Genomic DNA, 21,217 nt, shown 5'->3' with positions numbered 1-21,217 from the left:
AATTGTATTGTTTGTAAAAAAGAAAATTACACAAAAGCCCTAAGAGCCTTTTTTTTCTTTCTTTTTCCTTTTAAGGGCATTTATGCATTTTAACTGTAAGAAAAATATAAACTACTAAATTATCCCCACTCAATTTGCAAATAGCCTCTATATCCCATGAAAAATATTATTATATCTTTGCAAGCAAGGCAAAAACTTTGTATAGAGAAGGGCAATATAATAATTATACTATACATGTCTGTAATGAATCTACTATAAAACATGGATTAGTTTTGAGTTTTTTTTTTTTTATTATTATACTAATATATTGGTCTGAGTTTTGTAGTGGGTCAATATCAATTTTTTTAAAATGTAAAAAAAATATCAAGAGTGTAGATAATGTTTTAAATGTTTTAGGTCTGACAACCATGTTGGATCTGAGCGATTTCGGTCTGTCAATCATGCCAAACCCAATTTACTTGGGTTTGACAACCATGTCATATCCAGTATCCACATTGGCAAAAATGTCAGACCTATGTTACTTGAGCCTGACACCCAAGTAATTTAGGTATTGCTTTTGTGCCAAACTTAATTAAACATAGGTCCAACTCAACCTTTTGAATTTAAAAATAGTAAAACAATATCAAAATACCAAGATATTCCCATGATTATAGAAAATTACACAAAAAACAGTGTGAAAACAAAAAAAAATACTCCTACGTGCAAAGTTTATTTTTTGTCTTTTCCAAGGCTAGAGATGTATTTTAACTATTTAACAGTTTATGAAAGGTAAAAAGACCCTTAGGCAACATGTCTTAATTTTATTAACCTCGGGGATAGAATAATATTTTTACAATGTAAATAATTGTCAAAAAACTACCATACCCCTTATGAAATGTTTAATACCAATGAGCTTATGAAAAATACTGAAATACCCCCACAACTAGAGCTTTAATTTTTTCAACTAAAGAACAAAATGATAATTAAACTTTATATGAAAAACAACATTAGCTTCATCTCAAGCCTTCAAAGCTTAGAAAATTTACTATACAAGTCTACATCAGATTGTATCTTGGTCCATAATACACTTGTATAGGATTGCTAGACCCAAGGATTTTTGGTTTGATGTGGTAGCCAGATCCAAACAAATAACAAACAAATGCAGGATAATTATGTATTTTAGTTGTTAGGATAGAGAAACTAAAATAAAAACATAAACAATTAATCATATACGACAATCCAACTATAATATGCCTACAAGCACAGCATCATACGAAAAAAAACATGTTTGTGCATCTAGTTATACTGTGGACAAAAATGAACACGTTGATCAACTGTTTTTCAGACTAGAAGAAGATCATCACTAATTATCTATCGCTGAATTTTGAAGGAGGACCGAAGTAGAATATTAGAGAACTTATAAGGGCTGAAATATAATTTACCCTTGAAAAGAATAGTGACCCATCATTGGCGATTGCGCGCATCTTTAAAACTCTCTTTCGCGATCGCTTTGAGGCTCTCTTTTCCGATCGAGGGTACTTTGCATCCTCGCTCTCCTCTACATCTGTAGAACAGAAGCGGCGGTCGCCGTCTTTCTATCTCTTATAGGTAAGCCCAGATCTCTCTCTCTAGCCAAATGCCGTAACTTCACTTCGAGGTCGAGATTTTATCACTTGGCTCTCTCTTTTTCTCGTTTGTTGATTACTAGGGTTTCGAACCTCTGTTTTCTACACCCCTTTTGAATTTAGAGCAAGTTTGGAGCTTGATCGATTAATTTTCAGGAAATTTAATTTAATTTTTTTTTAACTTTCTTATCGCTTAGCTTGTGTTACTTTTGGATCTCAATTACACTTGCCTTAGGGTTTCGAATTTAATTTTAGCGAGTTCGGGAAAGTTTGAAAAAAATTTGGCGGGGTTAAGTTTTCATAGGCCATAATAAAGGGTAATTCGTATTGGAATTAGGGTTTTGTGCTGTGAAGCTTTGAGTTTCGGATATATGGCCGCTGGGAGATATGGGGGTTGTCACGATAATGAATCCAGGGATCACGAGTCTGATTCTGAATTGTCAAGGGAAGATTTTCCTTATTCTAAGGATAAATTTGATAGAATTGAGAATGGCAATGGTGAGAACGATAGGGGTCGAGTTTGGGAATTAAGGGATAGAGCCAGGGTTAGGCAGAAGGATATCAGGGAGAGAGAAGTGACTAATGGTGGGTATAGTTCGTCTTCTGGTAGAAGTGATTCAGGAAGCAGTGGTAGTGGTGGTGCCCATGGTCCACGGAAGTGTGGGCTTTCAGTTAGGGCCACGGATAGGGAGCCAGGTGAGCTGTCTAGTGAGAGTGGGTCCGATGACGCAATTGACTCCGAGTCACATGCTCACAAAGATAGTGAAGTTTTAAAAGTAGTGGAGAATGGGACTCGGACGCCTGTGGAGAAGAAGAGGAAGTTTTCTCCTATAGTCTGGGATAGAGATGACAAACCAGTGAGTAACTCATCAAAAAGTGGGAGCCCCCCTGCAGTGACTGCTCTCCCTCCACCGCCACCCCTGCCTAAGGCATACCGCCAGTCACCTAGTTTTATTCCAGAAGGAGGTGTCGGGATATCTCCTGTTAAAAGTAGTAAAAACCAGAATTTGCTATCTTCTTCACCGCTGAAGGGATCGGTTGGCAATTCTGTGTCTGAGTCACCTGTAGAGTTGGCTTCATCGCCAATGGAGGAGCAGTGGGGCAATGACCAGGAAGCAGAGCACATAGAAGACGAGGATTATGTTCCAATGAGGAATATCTCATCTTCACGATGGGCAGCTGGCAACAATTCTCCTGTTGATGAAGGTGAAATTGTGGAAGATCAGGAAATTCCTATAAGGAGGAAGAAGATGCCTCATTTGGAGTTTTTGGATTCCAGAGCACGCACCAAGTTATCAACTCCAGATCCTGGGGATTTTAAGAGAGAAGGTTCTGATGTGGCTAGAGGGAGGTCGTCAGAATCTGATGAGCGAGGCACCTGTGCTAGGTCTTTGAGTGGGGATGATTATCATGGGAATGGTTCTGGGAGGGATGACTACATGGAAATTGATGAGGAACACAATAACAGTGATTCTGATACAGATCCTGAGGATGAAGATGATTCTTGCAAAACACCAGAACCTGCAGGTCCACCTCAAAGAAGTGTAAACATGCTTCAGGGGTGTAGAAGTGTTGATGAGTTTGAGAGACTAAATAAAATAGATGAGGGCACTTATGGTGTTGTATATAGAGCCAGAGACAAGAAGACTGGGGAAATTGTAGCATTGAAGAAGGTAAAGATGGAGAAAGAACGTGAAGGTTTTCCACTGACTTCTCTTAGGGAAATAAACATTCTTCTTTCTTTTCATCATCCTTCAGTTGTTGATGTTAAAGAAGTTGTGGTAGGGAGTAGCCTTGATAGCATTTTTATGGTGATGGAGTACATGGAGCATGACCTCAAAGGACTCATGGAGTCAATGCGACAGCCATTTAGTCAGAGTGAAGTTAAATGCTTAATGCTCCAGTTGTTGGAGGGTGTGAAGTATCTTCATGATAATTGGGTTCTTCATCGAGATCTGAAAACGTCAAATCTGCTCTTGAATAATCGTGGTGAGTTGAAGATCTGTGACTTTGGGCTGGCTCGTCAATATGGAAGCCCGTTAAAAACATACACTCATTTGGTGGTTACTCTGTGGTACAGGTAAGCTGAACTGTACATGTAGCACTCCAACTTGCATATCTTTGGCTTGCAGTTTTCTTTGATTTATTTTATTTTAGTGTTAGGTATCCTGTTTGTGTTTTCTTGTTTCTATAGGCCTGGGTTTATTTTCAACTTGATTTCACACTGTTTTTGCAAATGGTTTGTGGTATCTTTACTTTTGAAGTATTTCTGCGCTATTTGTCCTGAAATTTTTCTGAGGTGCCTGATCCTGATGATTGTAGTCTCTTTACATTGATGCATCATATAGACATGCATCCTCCCTTTGGTGTCGAGTGTTTGATGTTCTCTTCCATTTATCCAGGGCACCAGAATTACTTTTGGGAGCCAAGCAATATTCAACGACAATTGACATGTGGTCCCTGGGCTGCATTATGGCTGAACTGTTATCGAAGGGACCTCTGTTTAATGGAAAAACAGAAGTAGATCAACTTGACAAGGTAAATTAAATTTCCAGCAAAATAATACAAGGTAAACTTGTTCAGTTGATTCCCACCTGCCCTGATCATTAAAACTTCCACTGCTATGCTTATTGAGTGAGCAGTTTAATTACTCCTCTCTGGGCCTTTTTAATTGCAGATTTTCCGAATCCTTGGTACACCAAATGAGACAATCTGGCCTGGGTTTTCCAAGCTACCTGGAGTGAAGGTCAACTTTGTCAAGCATCAGTAAGTATCAATTTTCATCAACTTTTTTATCAAGTTAATAACAAGCAGTTGTTCTTATGTTTGCTGCTGTTTTCCCAGGCTTCCAGCTGGGTGATTCTGGTCTGGTTATCTGGCCTCCATTGCGACACTTCTCTGTTACACGTCATTCTTGATATTTTGCATTAACCACCTGATATGTTCATTTCAGGTATAACCTGCTGCGTAAGAAATTTCCAGCAACATCCTTCACTGGATCACCGGTTCTTTCTGATTCTGGGTTTGATTTGTTGAACAAACTTCTTACCTATGACCCTGAGAAGGTAGATAACAAATTAAGTGAAGACCTTGCTTTACAGTCAGTTGATTTTTTTTTGTTTGGAATAAATACCTTAGTTGATTGCTATAGTGGTTTGATAAGGCTCATTGTGTTTTTCTTGCAGCGAATTACTGCTGAAGCTGCTCTTAACCATGACTGGTTTCGTGAAGTTCCTCTTCCAAAGTCTAAAGATTTTATGCCTACTTTTCCTGCTCAGCATGCTCAAGACAGGTATTTTAAAAGAGAAACAATTTCAAGCATTTATTTATCAACCAGTCCATTTATTTTTTATTTACTCATTTAGGTTATTTTCTTGTTATAATTAGGCGTCTCCGAAGAATAAGGAAGAGTCCAGATCCTTTAGAAGAGCAGCGGAGAAAGGAGTCGCAACAAGGGGAGTTAGGGACCAGTGGTTTGTTTGGCTGAGAGATTAATTGGTCAACCTTGGCCCTGGATTGCAATTTTTTTGTTTTGCAAGCTACTGACACAAGATGTGGTTGAGGTGAGAGATATCCATTGAAAGGAAGTAGCGAACCTTGTTTCTCAGACGATCATTTGTACTTCTTTTTAGCAGGCTTCTTGTGACTTGGATGGAGAAAATATTTGCCTCCTGCCGTCAACCAGCTATGTTTCAGGCTAACTTTGTTCTCCTGCTTTGTTAACATATAGGATGCGCCTGGGACACTGCTTGCATCGCAAGGTGTGGCACAATGGCTTTTCATTTTAAAATATTAGCTGAAACTTTGTATGTAACATATATTTTCCATGGTGCATTGTAAACATTCTTAAAATTTGGTTTTGGTTATTAGAACCGTATTAGTTTACTGCCCACTTCCAGTTCTATTTTATTCTTTATCTTCTCTCCATCTCTAGTTTTTTTCTTCTTAATATTGACATTGTGTTTGCAAGAAACAGTTGGTGTGAAATCCAGGAGATGTTCTTAGCTTTTCATTGACAAAGAAATAGGCAATAACATAGAGCATCAAAGGTAATTTGTTGATTTGGTTATCTGCAGAATGTCAACTGGAATCTGGATTATGCATTCTATCCATAATGTGGAAACTCATAAACAATCGATTCTTGGTCAATCCATTTTTTTAATTTGTTTGACTATAACTCCTTGTTATTTAAAACTTAATGTCACAAGCTTTCCCTTATCAACCACAGAATATCAAGAAATTGATGCTAAGAAATAACTGTTTTATTTTTTTGAAAAAAAAAGGAGAAATCAAAAAAGAAAGAAGGAAAATGTCAGTAATATAGGCAAGATTATGTAGTGCAAGCTTCTGGTGATTCTTGATGAAAGTTGCAGTTGCAGTGTGGTACTATTTATCCTTCCCCAATGTTGTTGCCCTTTTCTCCCTAGCAAATAGATGTAAACATTGTTTTCCATGTTTTTAATTGAAGATTTTGTTGACCAATGATATTGACTTAAATTGGTGGTGATTCACAATTTGCCCAAACAATGATGACAATGTTGTTTTCAGTTCGATCTCTCTTAACCACTAGAAGATCAAACCAGAGGTTAGCAGAGGAAGGGTGAGAAGGCATGCATATAAACAATTGACTTGTTCTTCCTTCTATCTGCCTGATTTTCATTGATAGTGGATAGGTCCTGCAGAACCTTACTTTGTTATTGGAGATCAATTGTTTGATTTGTTTTTGCATGCTTTTCATTAATTGAAGAATATATCATTTTGTGTATTCAAACTGTCATTTTGTCTTGGTTGTTTATTTGTCCCTTATGCTGCTATTAGTTCCATACCCATCAAGTTTCATGAATTGAAATTCTCAAGTATCAAAATTTAAACAGCATGCACATGAGCAAATGTCTAGCCTGTCATCCTGTTTTTCATTTGATGATGTGAAAAGATTGAACATTTGACCAATCAGAATGTTTTTATGACAATTTCGGTGGATGTCACTGCAGTGTCAAAGCTAGCAGGTTGGGGAGGTTACCTGCTGTGGATTTTATAGAACTTTCAGTTAGATGTCTTCAGGCTCAATAGAGGTACAACACAAACTTTGTTTTGTTCTTATGTGTCAGATTTTCTTTTTTAATCTCTTAATATTCACTACCTTTAGATGTTGATGTACCTCTAGGCATTCTTATGCATGTGGTTCTGCACTAGTTCTGTTCCTATGATGGTAATCTTCAGGACTTGGTGCTTCTAATCCTTGGGAGCATGCTTTTCAATTGGGTTGGATTTTGTTCGTTGTTTGGGAGAAAAAGAAAGGGGTGGGGAGTTCTTTTCTTTGTTTCATATAGTTCTAACTATACGGCTCTTAAGCAAGGTCCAGGGATAGTGCAATACTTTCGTTGGGTTTCAAGTTTCAGTAGTAGTACGAGACCAAAATCCCGTAAAATCTGCAACCCTGAGTGTTTGTTGTTTATTCCACACTTCTATAGTCTTGCCTGAATGTTTGTGCTAAGCATTTTCTACTGTCTTCAAGATTTGCCATTTGATATTTCAGGATTAAGTAGATGTTTTCCTTTTAGAGATTAGTAGTTTAACGAGGCATGAAGCATCAAAACAGATGATGCGATGCCCTTTTTAATAAAAAGAAGGGTGGTAATAAGATTTGCAAGCTTGTTCAGAAGGTGGTAAAACGTTAGAAAATCGTAACTAAAATTTGTTTCTTCATAATTAAGAAGTCCGAGCTTGATTGGGACTGCGCTGTTTTTTCTTCCAAGTAATAAAGAATGTTCAAGCTTCTCTTAGGTGGATTGTTAATACTACATTTATGCAGAATAAGGATTTTATGGGACACCGTGAAAAATTACGGAGATCTATTGCTTAAGAATAGTGATTAGAACCTCCAGTCAATTGCCATTTTGGCTCGCTAGTTGAGTAGTTGATGTGGTGCTTTTCATCTGTTAGTTTGTTCCCACTGTCCTTGAGTTTCAACCCTCTTCACGTTATATTCTTCTCAGTTCAGTCTAGCTCAAGCTTATGAAACTGATCAGTGGTCTAGCCATTATTCCTTAAGAAGTTTGTGATGAAATACCGAGAGCGTATGCCGGGACCTGTTATCCGGAGTATGTATTTGTTTTTTCCCTTCTGTAGCCACGATTTTTCTGACCTTGAGGCAAATTGCTCAAGATATCTCATTATAATGCATCTTCCTGCTCATTGATTATGCATTATATCACCTGCAAAACGAGTGTAGCTGGCAGAATGAATGGTTTCAAAGCGTCCACCCTGTGCAATCTCCCCTACCTGCTTCTCAAATCTTACGAGTTTCCACTGTGTACGTTGCATAAATTCAATCAAAAGTTTAAATTTTTCAACTTTTATATTTTAATTATACAATCTCTCTTCGAAAGAGTTATTATAAGTTATTTTTTGTTAAATATGTTTAATTTAAAGTCGTTATGATTTATTTTTGTCTCGAGTTACTTGTAAATTTTTTTTAATTGTTACTCGAAATCAAAAACTGTTTTTTTAAAAAAAAAAATCGTGTCAAATGGACTCTTAGCTCTTCATATTTGGCCCTGAATTCTACCCATAATAAGCAACGCCAGCAGGACAAATATCAAGTTGAAAACCTTCGACTCTTGCAAATGTACACGCTATTGTTAAATGCACGGTTGATGCGTGCAATGTGCTAATCCATCAATGGTCAATCCAGAGACTCACCGAGGCATATAACCGGCAACGCTCCCGGAAAAAGAAAAGGCTAAAAAAGTAAAGTAACAGGGCTTCCAATTTTGAAACCATTTCTGAGATTTTACTGCTGCGGTGCTCTCAGGCTCGTGCTCCAGAGATTCTATATCTTGACTCCCTACCATGGGTTACATTTTTGGCGCATAAGCAAAGCCACCGCATAATTCATACACAAAACATTAATAACGACATACAAAAAATACAAGAATCTAATTCGACAGAGACAACGTGGGTTTGTTTTCAGGTTATCCAGAAAACATCATCTGAATGGCATACGAGCTTGTAACTCGGAAATTACACTAAAAGCGGAGACACGTTGTCTCTCTCCACCTCCCTTGCTAGCTATGACATGCAGGCATCCTTAGTTATCATCCGATTCGCAGCTTCAATATTCGTGGATACCATTCAGGTGCCAGGAGTGGGCGATGGGATCTAATCAACAAATGGACTCCCTGAAACCACCAAGGGTCAACCCTCGGAGCAGTGGTGGGTTCGTCTTGGTGGTTACTGAAGAGGGGTTTCTCGACAGCAAAGTTGTGGAAGAAATAGATCTTTAGAGAGCTCTTGTCATGGGGATTTTCATCAAGAAGAGAAAACTATTGTCTTTCCAAGAACAAAGGTAATTAGAGAGAGTTCAATGAAGAAGATTGTGTTAATAAGTCCTCGATCGACAATCCAGCCAAAAATAGTTATTCCCCCAGGATTGTTCTGCAAATATAGCACTGCATGGCCAAATAAAAACCAGTCATGAGAATTGAGATGCCGATATATAGTAGCAAAACCCTAAGTTTATACAGGCACTAACAAATCAGAAAATTGCCAGCGTATGTGAAAAGAAATTACTGTGAAGCACTTTAACGTGTACAACAAGCCGTAGCTACGACTTGCTGCGACCATATTGGATCTTATCATCCAGAGGTCACGTGATGACTGAACTAGGTCGTCTGCACATATTATGGAGGGGCAGTGATAAAATAAATAAATAAACAAGAGAAGCTAAAAGGGCTTTTAAAAGAAATGAAAATCGGAGACGGTGGTTTTTGTGGTTTGAAGGTCTCAAGCTGAGTGTCGCAGCTATCTAAGCATGTATGAAAAGTCCCTCAAATCCATGGGTAGATTTAGAACTTGCAAGAAAGTGTTTGTCCATAAAAACCCATTGCTTTACGCACTCGGATACTAAACATATATTTGAAGTTTTAGAAATGCTTTTTAAATGTTAAGTTTTCATGAAATAATCCAATAGATTTCAATCTACAGATTCCATTCTAAGAATGATACATGTAAAGGCAAGAATTTCACATAAATGGCTGAAAATTTCTGTATTCTGGAAGTAGAAAATGGTTTTAATACAGTAAGCCAATGTTTTTATGGAACACAAATGAAGTGCATGTGAACTTTCTGTTTACCCATCTCCTGTGATGCCTGTCTCTGATTTCCATGTCCTTTTAAACCTAAGTGTACAACATAACTAGACGAACAACACACAGAAAGAGCAACAATTAATTTGAACAGACAATGAATATCGATTTTAGACTGAAGTGATCCCGTGATGTTTTTTTCTGTATGGTATCGAATCTCTTTAGAAGTAATCGTGGATCTTGCAACTGAAGTGATCCCATGATCTTGCAAACATGCTCGAAACAATTAAGTGTAGAAAATGTGACAATATCTCATGAAAACAAAAATAATTTCTGCTGTTCAAGTGAGAAAGATTCAAGATAAGATTTCGTACCAAAGGCTTGCCTTTTGTGATATGAGGTCATGTAGGATGCCAACTGCATATTTGTAGGCATTGCAATATAATCAAATGACTCTAAATCGCTTTCAGAATAATTTATCCGTGCTGAGTTTTGTGGATTCGCAGCTTCTAAGTTCCCCGTGCTGTTTGAAACTCTCAGTTGAGATGTATCATTTTGACCACATGTTGCTAACGCATGCCATCTACTTGCTATGGATGCAATACCCAGGGCTCTATGGGATATTTTTGTAGCAGCATGCAAGCAAAGGATTATGCCAACAACCTGGACAATCGAGGAAACCTGAAAACTTGGGGAAAATGTCAATGACAATCAGGGCCATAATGCATGCAGGGCAAAATATTTCTAAAGGAAGTGTGCGAGTTAAAAAACTTCAGATTAAGTATGTTATAGAATAGACGTGGAACCCATCTAAACCCTAGGAATGCAAGCCCTTAAGGATGGGACCTTAAGGAATCAGATGAAGTTTATGCAGACATTTTACAGAGGAGCAGGTGGTGAAGCACTTACCGCGAAATCACCGCCATTTATACCAGTAATAATTCCACGATAGCCTGTGATTCGGAATAGAGTCACAAATTGACTAGCTGTAACAACACAGAACTGGAGAATAAGAAAGATTCGGAACCTATGACTTATCTTAGAGAGATGATAACGCAGACGGGTGTGCTCCTCTATAAAAACCAAAACATCACAATCCCTTTCCAGCAGCTTTGCGTAGTCTTCAAAGTGAATTACTTGCAAATTGCAGATTAGATGAAACAAAATGCTGGCTGATAAAGATATTGTACTCACATAACTCCAGGATATAATCAGACCAATTAAAACAGCAGTAGACATCAACCATGATTCATGACGTACATACGAGACGCGGATGACTTCACGCGTAACTTTCAGAATGAAACATGGCAGCGACCAGAGGATCAGCAAGCGTAAAGAATCCTGTGAAAGAAATTATCCAAACCATGTCTTCATTGGACTTGTGACTGAAATATCTCATCGAAGAGCCAAAGGGATGACATGTCAACAACCTATAACTTATGTTGGTGAGAATGTGTAAAGTTAGCAGCATGATTTATGAGAACTCAATCGCAAGTGCATTCTCAAAAAACGAAAGAGAAATTGTAAAGGAACCAGGTTTTCAAGACTTGGGATTACAGCGTAATATGAGAACTAGAGGGCCTCATTCGCTACATGTTGTTCAATGATATGTTTGGGATTGTGATTGAAATAGTATTTTTTAAAAATTTAATTTTTTTTTAATTTTAGATTATTTTAATGTGATGATATTAAAAATAATTTTTAAAAAATAAAAATATATTATTTTAATATATTTAAAAAAAATATTTTGAACCGAATCTTTACAACACTCCCAAGAACATCCTAAATCTAAATCATCGGTCATTAAATGATTTATGATTTTCATTTTTCATCTTGATGGATAGAATAATCTTTTATCTGGGGCAAGAAATTAGGAAAACATTGCTTTTTGGTACGCAGGCGAGCAAATTATGGGCCAATGAGAAAATCTGTAATCTTTTAAACTTCTGATAAAACTTGAGTTGGCGAAGCAACAACATAAACCAACCACGATTCATGCCTGATTGCTAATTATGCCGGATTGCAATCATGCTATGTTAAAACGCAAAAGAACTACGAATTCAAAATTGCCAGAATTGTAACAAAGCCTACAAGCAGTTAACACAACATGAAGATGAATCCACAAACAGAGTTGAGCGAGTAATATATAATTTAAGCTAGTTAAGAGAGCTAATTACCTTAATCTGTCGAATGTAGAGAAGGGAAAAGCGAGATATATGGCCACCAAAACGATCAACAAAGAGAAACTTTCTAATACCGTACTTGCGTAAATTATGCGATAAGCAAATCAAAGAAACAGCAGCAAGACAGGCCTGTGATGCCACAATATCAAGCTCGAAATCCTTAATCTGGTACTTGTCGCACCCTGAACATTGGGACAGCTCCAGTAGTGCTACCGGAAGCAGGACACCGATCAGCATAAAAGCAGCCCATGAAAGCAGAAAACTCTTGAGAGAAGATTGATTGAATCCCAGAAATGATAGATATGCTTCAAGCTTTTCTAGTGCTTGATTGATGTTTTGGTTTGGAATACTAATCCCTTGGTTTTGTTGTTGTGGATTGTGATTAGGAGTTGATTTACTGTTACTATGTATATTATCAGTATCATCATCAAGAAGAGGGGTGTGGGGTGGAGGTTGGTGTTCTGTTTGGAAGTGTATTACATGAGCATCTGCCATGGATTTTGCAGACACTCTTGGGGTTTGAGTTTAAGATAGCAATGGAGAGAAGAATGATTGAGATCTCATACCAGTCTCAGGGTCAGGGGCGTTCTGGTGCCTGCCTTGATCGTTCAGAATAAAAAAAGTTCAAAAGCAAAAGCAGATTCATTCGTGACCAGATCAATGCTTCTATATATATATATATATATATATATATATATATATATATGTTATGAGTTTATATAATATTTATTTCTTATTTTTTTATCAATAAATTTTTTAGATATTTATGTCTTATTCATACGATCTTAGATATTTATTTTGGGTGTTTGTTAGTTGAATATTATTTATTATTCAATATATTATAAAATAATATTATTTATTTAAAGTATTTATATAAATAACAAAAATTATAAATATGGTACATGTTTATACTTATTATGATAATATTGGAAATATATATATATATATATCGATTTTAATTCACGTTTCAGGTAATATTTATTCAATATCTATTATACATTAATTAAAAATAATTATAAAAAGAACTCGTTGATTCGAATTAATTGAGGATGATATCTATTGTTATCTCTAAAGTAAATGCTAAAAGTACTATTATAGAAGGTTTTAGTTGTGCAAACGGTAATATTCAGAGGTTTTGGGATTTGTTTTATTTTATCATAGGATTTATGATAGCCGTTGATTATAAATACTAAAAAAACAGGTGTTTTTTGGAATCAATTCAATTTATATTTAATTTATAATCAGTCTGCAATCTCTCTCTACAAGTATAATTGCTTTAATTATGCTCTCAATTTAAATAGAATATAGTATCATTGTGTCTGAAGCACTGTTTTTTATTATTATTTAAAATTGTGTTAAAGTATATATGATTTGAAAAAATATTAAATTTATAATTATTTAATATTTGTAGATAATTTTAATATACTAATAATAAAAAAATTCATATATTTTTAAAATAAAAAATATTTTTAAAAAAATATTATACACCATAATAACAAATTTATAATCTTACCTAGATCTGTATAATTCCGGCGATGCACAGGGACTCAGGAGGTTTTTAAGGGAACGTGTCTACGTTGTATGTGATCATGGGGCACAAATAATTGTTTTTCGTCTCTGGAGCTGTTGCCTGAGTGCTCGGAATTTTTATTTATTTATTTTTTTGTCGCCGTCGCCGTCGTCGTCTTTGCTTTTCTTCTTCGCTGTTTCCGGTAAAAAATTTCAGATGAAAGAGACAGATGCTGCCTGAACTGGAAATAAAAACAGAAACATCAATGAATTGTCCCATCCGGAAATCGCTGTTGTGGCCTTTGTATTTGTTTTGCAGTGGTTTTAAAAGTGAAAATGAGTTGAAAAGGCATCGAATCGATGTTTTTAACATTTTGAACTGTACTTGACCAAACAGAGCCTTAACATGGATTTTCCTGCCTGGGTTTGAAAGCTGGTCCCCTGGACTCTTGGATGCTGTTTCGTTGAGCGGTTTTATCATGTTTTTTTTAAAAAAATTTAAAAGTTCTAATTTGTTTTTTTTGTTTTTATGTATTATTTAAATTTATTTTTATATATAAAAAATATTTGAATAACAATTTTAATTATATTTCAAACACATTATCTGCTTGCTATTTACAATGCTATCACAGTCTATAACAAGATTCTCAATAATAACCATTTAAATGGTGGCCTAGTGGTAAAAGCTTGAGACCAAGAGGTTTGTTCTTTCTGTGGTCTCAGGTTTGAACCCTGGATTGCTCATATGATGGCTACTGGAGGTTTACATGGTTGCTAACTTCAGGGCCCGTGGGATTAGTCGTGGTGCGTGCAAGCTGGCCCGGACACCCACATTAAACTAAAAAAAAAATATTTCTCAATAATAACGAGAGTTATTAAGCCCGTCGAACAGAGACTTGAAATTTGATTTAAGTTAAGTTTTTCAAGTTTTTTATTTAGTTTTAATTTTTTTTTTGTTTTAATGTATTACTTATATGTATTTTCAAATAAAACATATTTTAAATAACAATTTTTATTATAATCTCACGTTGTCTACTTGCTATTTACAATGCTGTCACAGCCTATGACAGGGTGTTCAATGATGACGAGTGCTATTAAACTTGAAATTTGATTCAATTTAAGTTTTATATATATATATATATATAAAAAAAAAGTCAATTTGCAAAATTAATTTGTAATTTAATTAGAACACTAACAACAATTTGTTGATTTAAAAAATAAATAGCGTAATGTTAACCTTGAAAAAAAAACAGAAATTAGTCACGACAGTCAGGTTGGAGTGTTGGGAATTTAAGAAGCGGAAGATGCATAATTGGGCTGCGAAAAGGAAAACTGGTGGGAGATAGCGTGGAGTGCGCGTAAGGTTGTGGCCTGAAACAGTGATGGCTTGCTTGCAAGGAAGTAAATATGATGTGATAGAGAAAGCAACAGATGATAAATATGGCTTCCAGGTTCAACGCAAATATATATTGTAGTCTCAATTTTGCATCAATTATGTTTTTTATGAAATTTCCTTTTTACGAAGAAAAAACAGAAAAAAACCGAGTAACTTTTTTAAATTAATAAAAAATCTTATATGAAGAAAAAATTAAAATTATAAATCTTAATATCCAATTAAATTAAATGTCAAATGATGAGACTAAAAAACATGAGTTTAATAAATAAAAAGAAAGAAAAACAATAAATGAATCAAATCTAATTTTTTAAACCTGAGTTAATCTCTCGAATTCATAACCCAATAAATTCTAGATATGTTATGAATAAAAAAACTCTGTAGTGCTGAATAATGAAATAAAAAAATTCAATTCAAAGAACCCGTGAGTGTTAAGAAATAGCAATCAAAACAATAAACAATAAGAATAAAATATAATATGTAAATATAATGAAGGTGGATGAAATTATAAGAAACAAAAATCAATTTTAAAAACTATTCCAAATAAAATAAATAAAAATAAAAAGAATAGAGACTAAATATGAAATTAAAAAAATCAATGGAGGATGAAATTGAAAGAAAATCTTAATTCTACAACTTAATTAAATATAAAAAAATAACAAGTAAAATAACAAAAACCAGATTAAAAAAAATAAAATTGAAGGGCTATTGTAAAATGTTGTAAGGGCATGAAAAACAATGAGGAAAAAGAAAAAAAAAACGAAAAAAAAAAAAACCAACTTTTGGCAATTACTCCTATCACGTGGCCTAAGAAAGTCGTCCCAGCGTTACAAATCAAAAATCACCAAAGAAACATATTTTAACCCACCACGAGTGACCACATGCAATGCTCAAAAGACGATAAAGTGACTTATTTATTGACGTGTTCCACAAACACGTCACCATCTTTTTTGTTTTTTATTTTTATTAATCAAATTATTAAATTAACCCGTGATAACATAATTATTGAAAAAAAAAACGTGAAAAACCCTTGAAAAATGCTAAAATAACAACCCAACCTCATAAAAAGACTTTTTTACCCTTTTTCCATCAAATAAAAACTTTAATCATAAATCATAGTTTTTAGATCCGGACCAAATTACCGGGTTAATTTTTTTAATTAAAATAACATCGTTTTATTAAAAAAAATCAACGATTGCAACTGGATTTTGACCGGATTGTCGGGTCACATCAAATTTTTTCTTTTTTTTATTTTTTCTTCAAGCCGGCCCGGTTCCAGCCTCGGGTTGGCTGGGTCCTAAGTCGACGCCAGACCGGGTTGGATTTCAAATCTATACCAAAAACTACACAATATATCCAAGGGATTTGAAGTTTTAACTTTAAAAAATTTTAGATTGATTTTATGTGTTGATTGTAGGTTAATTTTATTTTTTTTAAGATCATATATGTGTTTAAAATATTTAGGGGAGTGTTTTCATGTTTTTCATAAAAGAAATTGATTTTTGGCGAGTCTTCCTGGAAATCAACAAGACTCTCCAAAGAGTATAAAAATAAATGAGATGTTGATATGTCTTCTCGAGTACAAGCCTAGTCCTTTTCCTTCTTTTTTTTTTTCCTTACCTAATCTATTTTTTTTTACATATAGCTTTTTTTTTTATAAAAAAAAATTCCTACTCGTACACTTGTATTATAAATTTTTCTTTATCATCCCATGAAATGAAAATTGAAAAAACTTAACCAACTAAAGTGGATTATAATTTCTTCCTAATTTATTTCAATAAAATATAAATTAACAAAAGTAAATTATATATAAATCAGATAAACGATATATTTTCTAAAGCTACAAGAAAAAAATAATAATTAATGAATATTTTTTGAAATTTAAATAAAAAACTAAAACAATTACAAAGGAATGTGATAAAAGAAAAAAAAAACTACCATTAAAAAATCACTGAATAAGTAAAGCATGTATAATAATGAAACAAGACAAAAAATATCTTGTCTAGTGTTTCAGATACATGTATTATAAAAATGATAAAATAATACAAGGGTAAAAGAGACTCTTACACATTTATACACCACAGATAAAATATGATGCGGACACGCTCATTTTATCTTATAAACTATTAACAGAAACAGATCTGTTTTCGTCTCTTCTCCTTTACGCTTTCGGATCGTCTTGAAAGAAAAAAAATAAAATAACAAAATTGAAACGATTATCGCTCACGTGTACTAGGAAGATGCATCATGTGCAGACTGATTGGAAAACAAATGAGCAGATACGACAAACGAGACAGCGTATTTTGCGGAACCACCTCCTCCTTTTTTTTTTTTTTTTTTTTTTTTTTAATATAGTTTTCATACCAGTGCAGCCCGGTCGGTCAACCCAAAACCTGGCTGATCCAAAACTAGAACCGGATCAGGTTTAAAAAAAATAAAAAGAAATTCGGTGTGACCCAGCAACCAGGTCAAAAATCCAGTTGCAACCCGTTAATTTTTCTTTCTTTTTTTTTTTTTAAAAAAAAGGGTTTGAGGCATAGTTTTGAAATTAGCCAAGTCTAGCAGGTCAACAGGAACCCGACTGACCCGGGGCTAAAATTAGACCTGGTTAAATAAAAAATAGAAAAAGAAAAAATATGGTGTAATTAGATGACTTGACAAGACCTGGTCAAAAATCTAATTATAACTCGTTAATTTTTGTTTTTTATTAAAATAATATTATTTTAAATTTTTTAAAAACAATTGACCAAAATAACCTATAACCTATTGAATTGGTCAGAACTTGAAATTTAAATTTTAAATCACATCGAGTATAAAAACCATGGATGCGGAAATACTTTTGCAGTGTAAGGGAGCCCTTTCGTAATTGAAGGGAGTTTAGAATTATTTATTCACCGATTATTTACAGCGGATCTATTGCTTAGGGCTTCTTTAATGCAAGAGCTAAAAATAAAATAATTTTTTTTCTTGATTTTTCTGTACAAATAGGAGAGCCAAATGAGTAAAAATAATAATTCATATATATATATATGTGTGTGTGTGTGTATTAAAAGAGTCAAAACATTAAAACAAATGGTTTAAAAATTATTTTTTCACCAATTAAACTTTTCTCAATATTTTTTCTTAAAAAAATAAAAAGTATTAATATTAGATATATTAAAATACAAATGAGTTGTTAAAATGGTTTTTTTTCAATGGAGCGCAGTAAAAAATATCTACACTCATAGTATTTTAAAAATCATATCAATAATTTAACTTTTTTAAATAGATTTTATCATTGAAGATGCTTTTAAAGAAGCTAGCACAAGTTAAATTCACTCAATTTTTTTTAAAATAGAATATTGATAAATACAAATTTGAATTTTATCATTCATATTTCAAATCTAATCATTAATTTTGAATTCAATATTTTTAATTAAATAGTAAAAATGAAATAACGAGTTGGATTATCTATATTTTCATTACATATTAAATTATAGCCAATCAATTTAAATTCAACAATTTAATGAAAAAACATAATAAAAAAGAGTATGAAAGATTTAATCTCAAAATTATCAAGTCAAATCTATTTACTTGCTAAATACTTTAATTCAATATCAAATCCCCAAGTGTCTTCCTTAAAATCTACCTCACAACTTATTTCTTCACGGCCAGGATCGACTGCATTGCCGCCACGTAACAAAAAAAAAGAGTCAAAATACTTACCTCCGCCCGCGCCAGCCCACGTTGAGGTTGTTGATTTGCCTTGAGTTGCCTCACTGTGGAGTGCGGATTGGAGGTGGTGTATTATGGTTATTTTTTAAAAATAATTTTTTGTTGTGAAAATAATATATTTTTAAAAAATTTTATTTTTAATATTAATATATTAAAATAATAAAAATATATATAAAATATATTTTTTAAAAAATACAGGCCATTGTAAAGACAAGCACCGCGTCAAGGTAGGTGCAACCTGCCAACCAGGCAGGCCATTCGGCCTCAACATTTCAACCTCGAGGTTTGTTGCTTTCTCGGGAACCAATAACTTTATTATTCTACAACAAAGCGTATCGAATGAGTGTTTTCCCTCTAGATTATCTTAAAAACGTATTTTTCACGCTAGATTGATGTATTTCTCTGTATAATCCAGAATATATATATATATAAAAAAACAGTCATTGTCTAACAGTCTGACATCTCGAGATTAACTAAGAAAATAAAATATGAGACCATTCCTTAGTCTATGCCTTAAAAAAATCTCCGATGTGGTTTGCCTTTGACACCGTATTTTCTTATATTTAAATTTTATATATATATATATATATATATATATATATATATATATATATATAACATTTTAATATATTAATGTCAAAATAATTTTAAAAAAATAAAAACAATTATTTTAATATTTTTTTTAAAAAAAACTTTAAAACACCCTCTAAAACCTCGAAACATCCTCCTCATGTCAGGATAAATATATTTTCAATTATTTTCTTTTTCACTTAAACTTTTAAAAAACTTTCAATCAGGTGCTTTTATCCATAGTTTTGAAATCCGACTCGGTCAAGTGATGGGTCACGGGTCAGATGGATTGACCCGGGTTAACTCGAGTCAACCCAAAAAAAAAAGAGGCATAAAGAAGACAGAGAGACTTGTGATCTTCCTCCAGCAAAAGAGAACTTCAACTTCCCCTCACTGTAGGTTGTTGATCCAACCAACAAATACAAACCCAGGAAACCAGGACAAACAGACAAAAGCCACAAAGTAACATTGGTTAACACAGATGAAAAATGAACTAACACAGATAATACAGAGAGAGAACAAGAGGAGCAAGAATAGAGAGAGACAGAGGGAACAAGAGAAATAAAAAAATAAATAAAGAGAAGCCAAGCAGAGAAAAGCAAGAACAGAGGTGGAGTGAACAAAAACAGAAGTAGAGAGGAAGAAAGTAGCATTGGTTAGCCAGCCCTCCTCTTTCTTTCTCTTTCCCCTTCCTTCAATTCTTAATAATAATAACAAACATGGGTCGTGGATCATAAGAAACAACAAACAAAAGGCCTATTGTCATGATATATATATATATATATATATATATATATATATATATATATATATATATATAAAAGAAATGGTGAAGGTGACAGACCCAGTAATGGTAGTTGTGGCAGTAAAGGCACTATGACAGGGGATCGTGAGGTAGCATGTTGATGGCAGAGTAGTGCCGCACCAGGTGGGAGATTCAAACCTTTTTTTTTCAAAGACGAAGAGTAACATTAATTAGGTTTATTGCTTCATTCTTCTTCTGTTTTCAATCTTCAGTGTCTTGGCATTTTAGATGGCAAAAAACGACGTCGTTTAATGACAGTGAAAATTAAAAAAAAATTGACCAGGTCTCACCCGGGTTTGGGCGGGTGAATCGGGTCGACCTGCCGGGTTGACCGGGTTTTTCCTGGCCAATTTTCGAGCGGGTTTTTACCTTAACCCGGACCGGTCTTAGGCCCGGGTCGGCCGGTCCGGGTTTTAAAACACTGCTTTTATCTAACTTTCGTAGATTGCTTCATTTCCCACCCACAATTTACTAAAAGAAAATTGCAATGTTAGTACATCAATTTTCAATTTTTTGCAATGAAGTACATGAACTGTGTTCCTTTTTATTTTTGGTAGACTAGCATTTGTATTGTTCTGGTTGAGTATCTTCTAGAGATCCGTTGATGTTTTCTATTTATTTTATTTAAATAGTAAATATCTTTAGTTATATTAGTAATTTATTTATTAGTTTTAGCAATCATAAAATAGTTTTTAACCTTGTTGTAGAACTTGGATAGCTCGCCCTTAAATAAAAATAAATTTTCATCTTAAAAGGGTTTATTTTAATTTTAGATATTTTTGTTCATTAAATATAATATCAGTTGGCGTCCAATTCTTCCTGGATTGGCTTCGAGACTCTTCTCCTGTTCCCATCTCGAAAGAAAATGGTTTTGGACGGTCATTTTTCTTAAAAAAATAAAAAACACATTAAAAATAAAAATAAAAACTGACGTTGATATTTAGTTGGCACGGGATTATTTATAGTCTATGTACTCGCACGAGATAGTCTATGTTATGCTCCTTGTATTTGATTAAAATTTGAAAGATTAGTGTGCTAAAAAATATAAATGAAAATCTATGTATTTTATTGAGAGAAATTATAAAATTGATGTACTACCAGTGTAATTATCATAGTTTTAAGATCTAGTCCGGGTTCCGGATTTTAACCGGATCATCGAGTCTTGACCAGGTCGCCGGTTTAGGTCAATTTTTTTTTTTAAAAAATCAAAACGACGTCATTTTATAAAAAAAATAACGGGTTTGAGGTCAGGTCTTGACCGGGTCACATTGGGTCAACCCGTCAGGTTAGCCAGGTCACACCAAGTTTTTTCTTTCTTTATTTTTTCTTCAACCGAGCTCGGTTCCAGTCCC

General features: G+C 34.0%; 2 protein-coding genes across 13 annotated transcripts; one reads left to right on the top strand and one right to left on the bottom strand.

The window, feature by feature from the left end:
* The first annotated feature begins 1,470 nt into the window (after positions 1 to 1,470).
* LOC118053325 (cyclin-dependent kinase G-2) lies at positions 1,471 to 7,146 on the top strand. 11 transcript variants are annotated; one of them, XR_012170607.1, is made up of 9 exons: positions 1,472 to 3,684; positions 4,007 to 4,142; positions 4,282 to 4,370; positions 4,558 to 4,669; positions 4,790 to 4,896; positions 4,992 to 5,365; positions 5,581 to 5,653; positions 6,596 to 6,676; positions 6,769 to 7,146. XR_012170607.1 is itself a non-coding variant. In XM_073411121.1 (6 exons), exons 1-6 carry the CDS (start codon positions 1,976 to 1,978, stop codon positions 5,089 to 5,091), a joined length of 2,253 nt encoding a protein of 750 aa, XP_073267222.1. In that variant the 5' UTR covers positions 1,472 to 1,975; the 3' UTR covers positions 5,092 to 5,531. The 11 variants fall into 11 exon arrangements, 1 of the variants encoding a protein (XP_073267222.1); XR_012170605.1 differs by adding an exon at positions 6,153 to 6,189 and having other exon boundaries at positions 6,596 to 7,146; XR_012170606.1 differs by having other exon boundaries at positions 5,581 to 6,189.
* A 1,348-nt stretch (positions 7,147 to 8,494) lies between these two features.
* On the bottom strand, positions 8,495 to 12,535 carry LOC118053305 (uncharacterized). 2 transcript variants are annotated; one of them, XM_035064535.2, is made up of 4 exons: positions 11,869 to 12,535; positions 10,601 to 11,032; positions 10,066 to 10,372; positions 8,495 to 9,055 (listed from the first exon to the last, which is right to left on the bottom strand). In XM_035064535.2, the coding sequence occupies exons 1-4, from the start codon at positions 12,367 to 12,369 to the stop codon at positions 8,916 to 8,918; spliced, it is 1,380 nt and encodes a 459-aa protein (XP_034920426.1). In that variant the 5' UTR covers positions 12,370 to 12,535; the 3' UTR covers positions 8,495 to 8,915. The 2 variants fall into 2 exon arrangements, with proteins under 2 accessions (XP_034920426.1, XP_034920433.1); XM_035064542.2 differs by having other exon boundaries at positions 8,917 to 9,055; positions 10,077 to 10,372.
* Between the last annotated feature and the right edge of the window lie 8,682 nt (positions 12,536 to 21,217).

This window comes from Populus alba, chromosome 8 (assembly GCF_005239225.2).
Source record: "Populus alba chromosome 8, ASM523922v2, whole genome shotgun sequence".
NCBI classification, from domain to species: Eukaryota; Viridiplantae; Streptophyta; class Magnoliopsida; order Malpighiales; family Salicaceae; genus Populus; species Populus alba.
The sequence above is the reverse complement of the archived record's forward strand: the minus strand, read 5'-3'. Positions and strand labels throughout refer to the sequence as shown.

Coding starts and splice junctions, on each gene's coding strand:
- LOC118053325 (XM_073411121.1), top strand. CDS start 1,976: ATGGCCGCTGGGAGATATGGGGGTTGTCACGATAATGAATCCAGGGAT. Junction 4,143..4,281: donor AAGTAGATCAACTTGACAAG/GTAAATTAAATT, acceptor TTTTAATTGCAG/ATTTTCCGAATCCTTGGTAC. Junction 4,897..4,991: donor GCTCAGCATGCTCAAGACAG/GTATTTTAAAAG, acceptor TGTTATAATTAG/GCGTCTCCGAAGAATAAGGA.
- LOC118053305 (XM_035064535.2), bottom strand. CDS start 12,369: ATGGCAGATGCTCATGTAATACACTTCCAAACAGAACACCAACCTCCA. Junction 11,033..11,868: donor TCTACATTCGACAGATTAAG/GTAATTAGCTCT, acceptor TTTCTTTCACAG/GATTCTTTACGCTTGCTGAT. Junction 9,056..10,065: donor TCACAAAAGGCAAGCCTTTG/GTACGAAATCTT, acceptor TTGGCCATGCAG/TGCTATATTTGCAGAACAAT.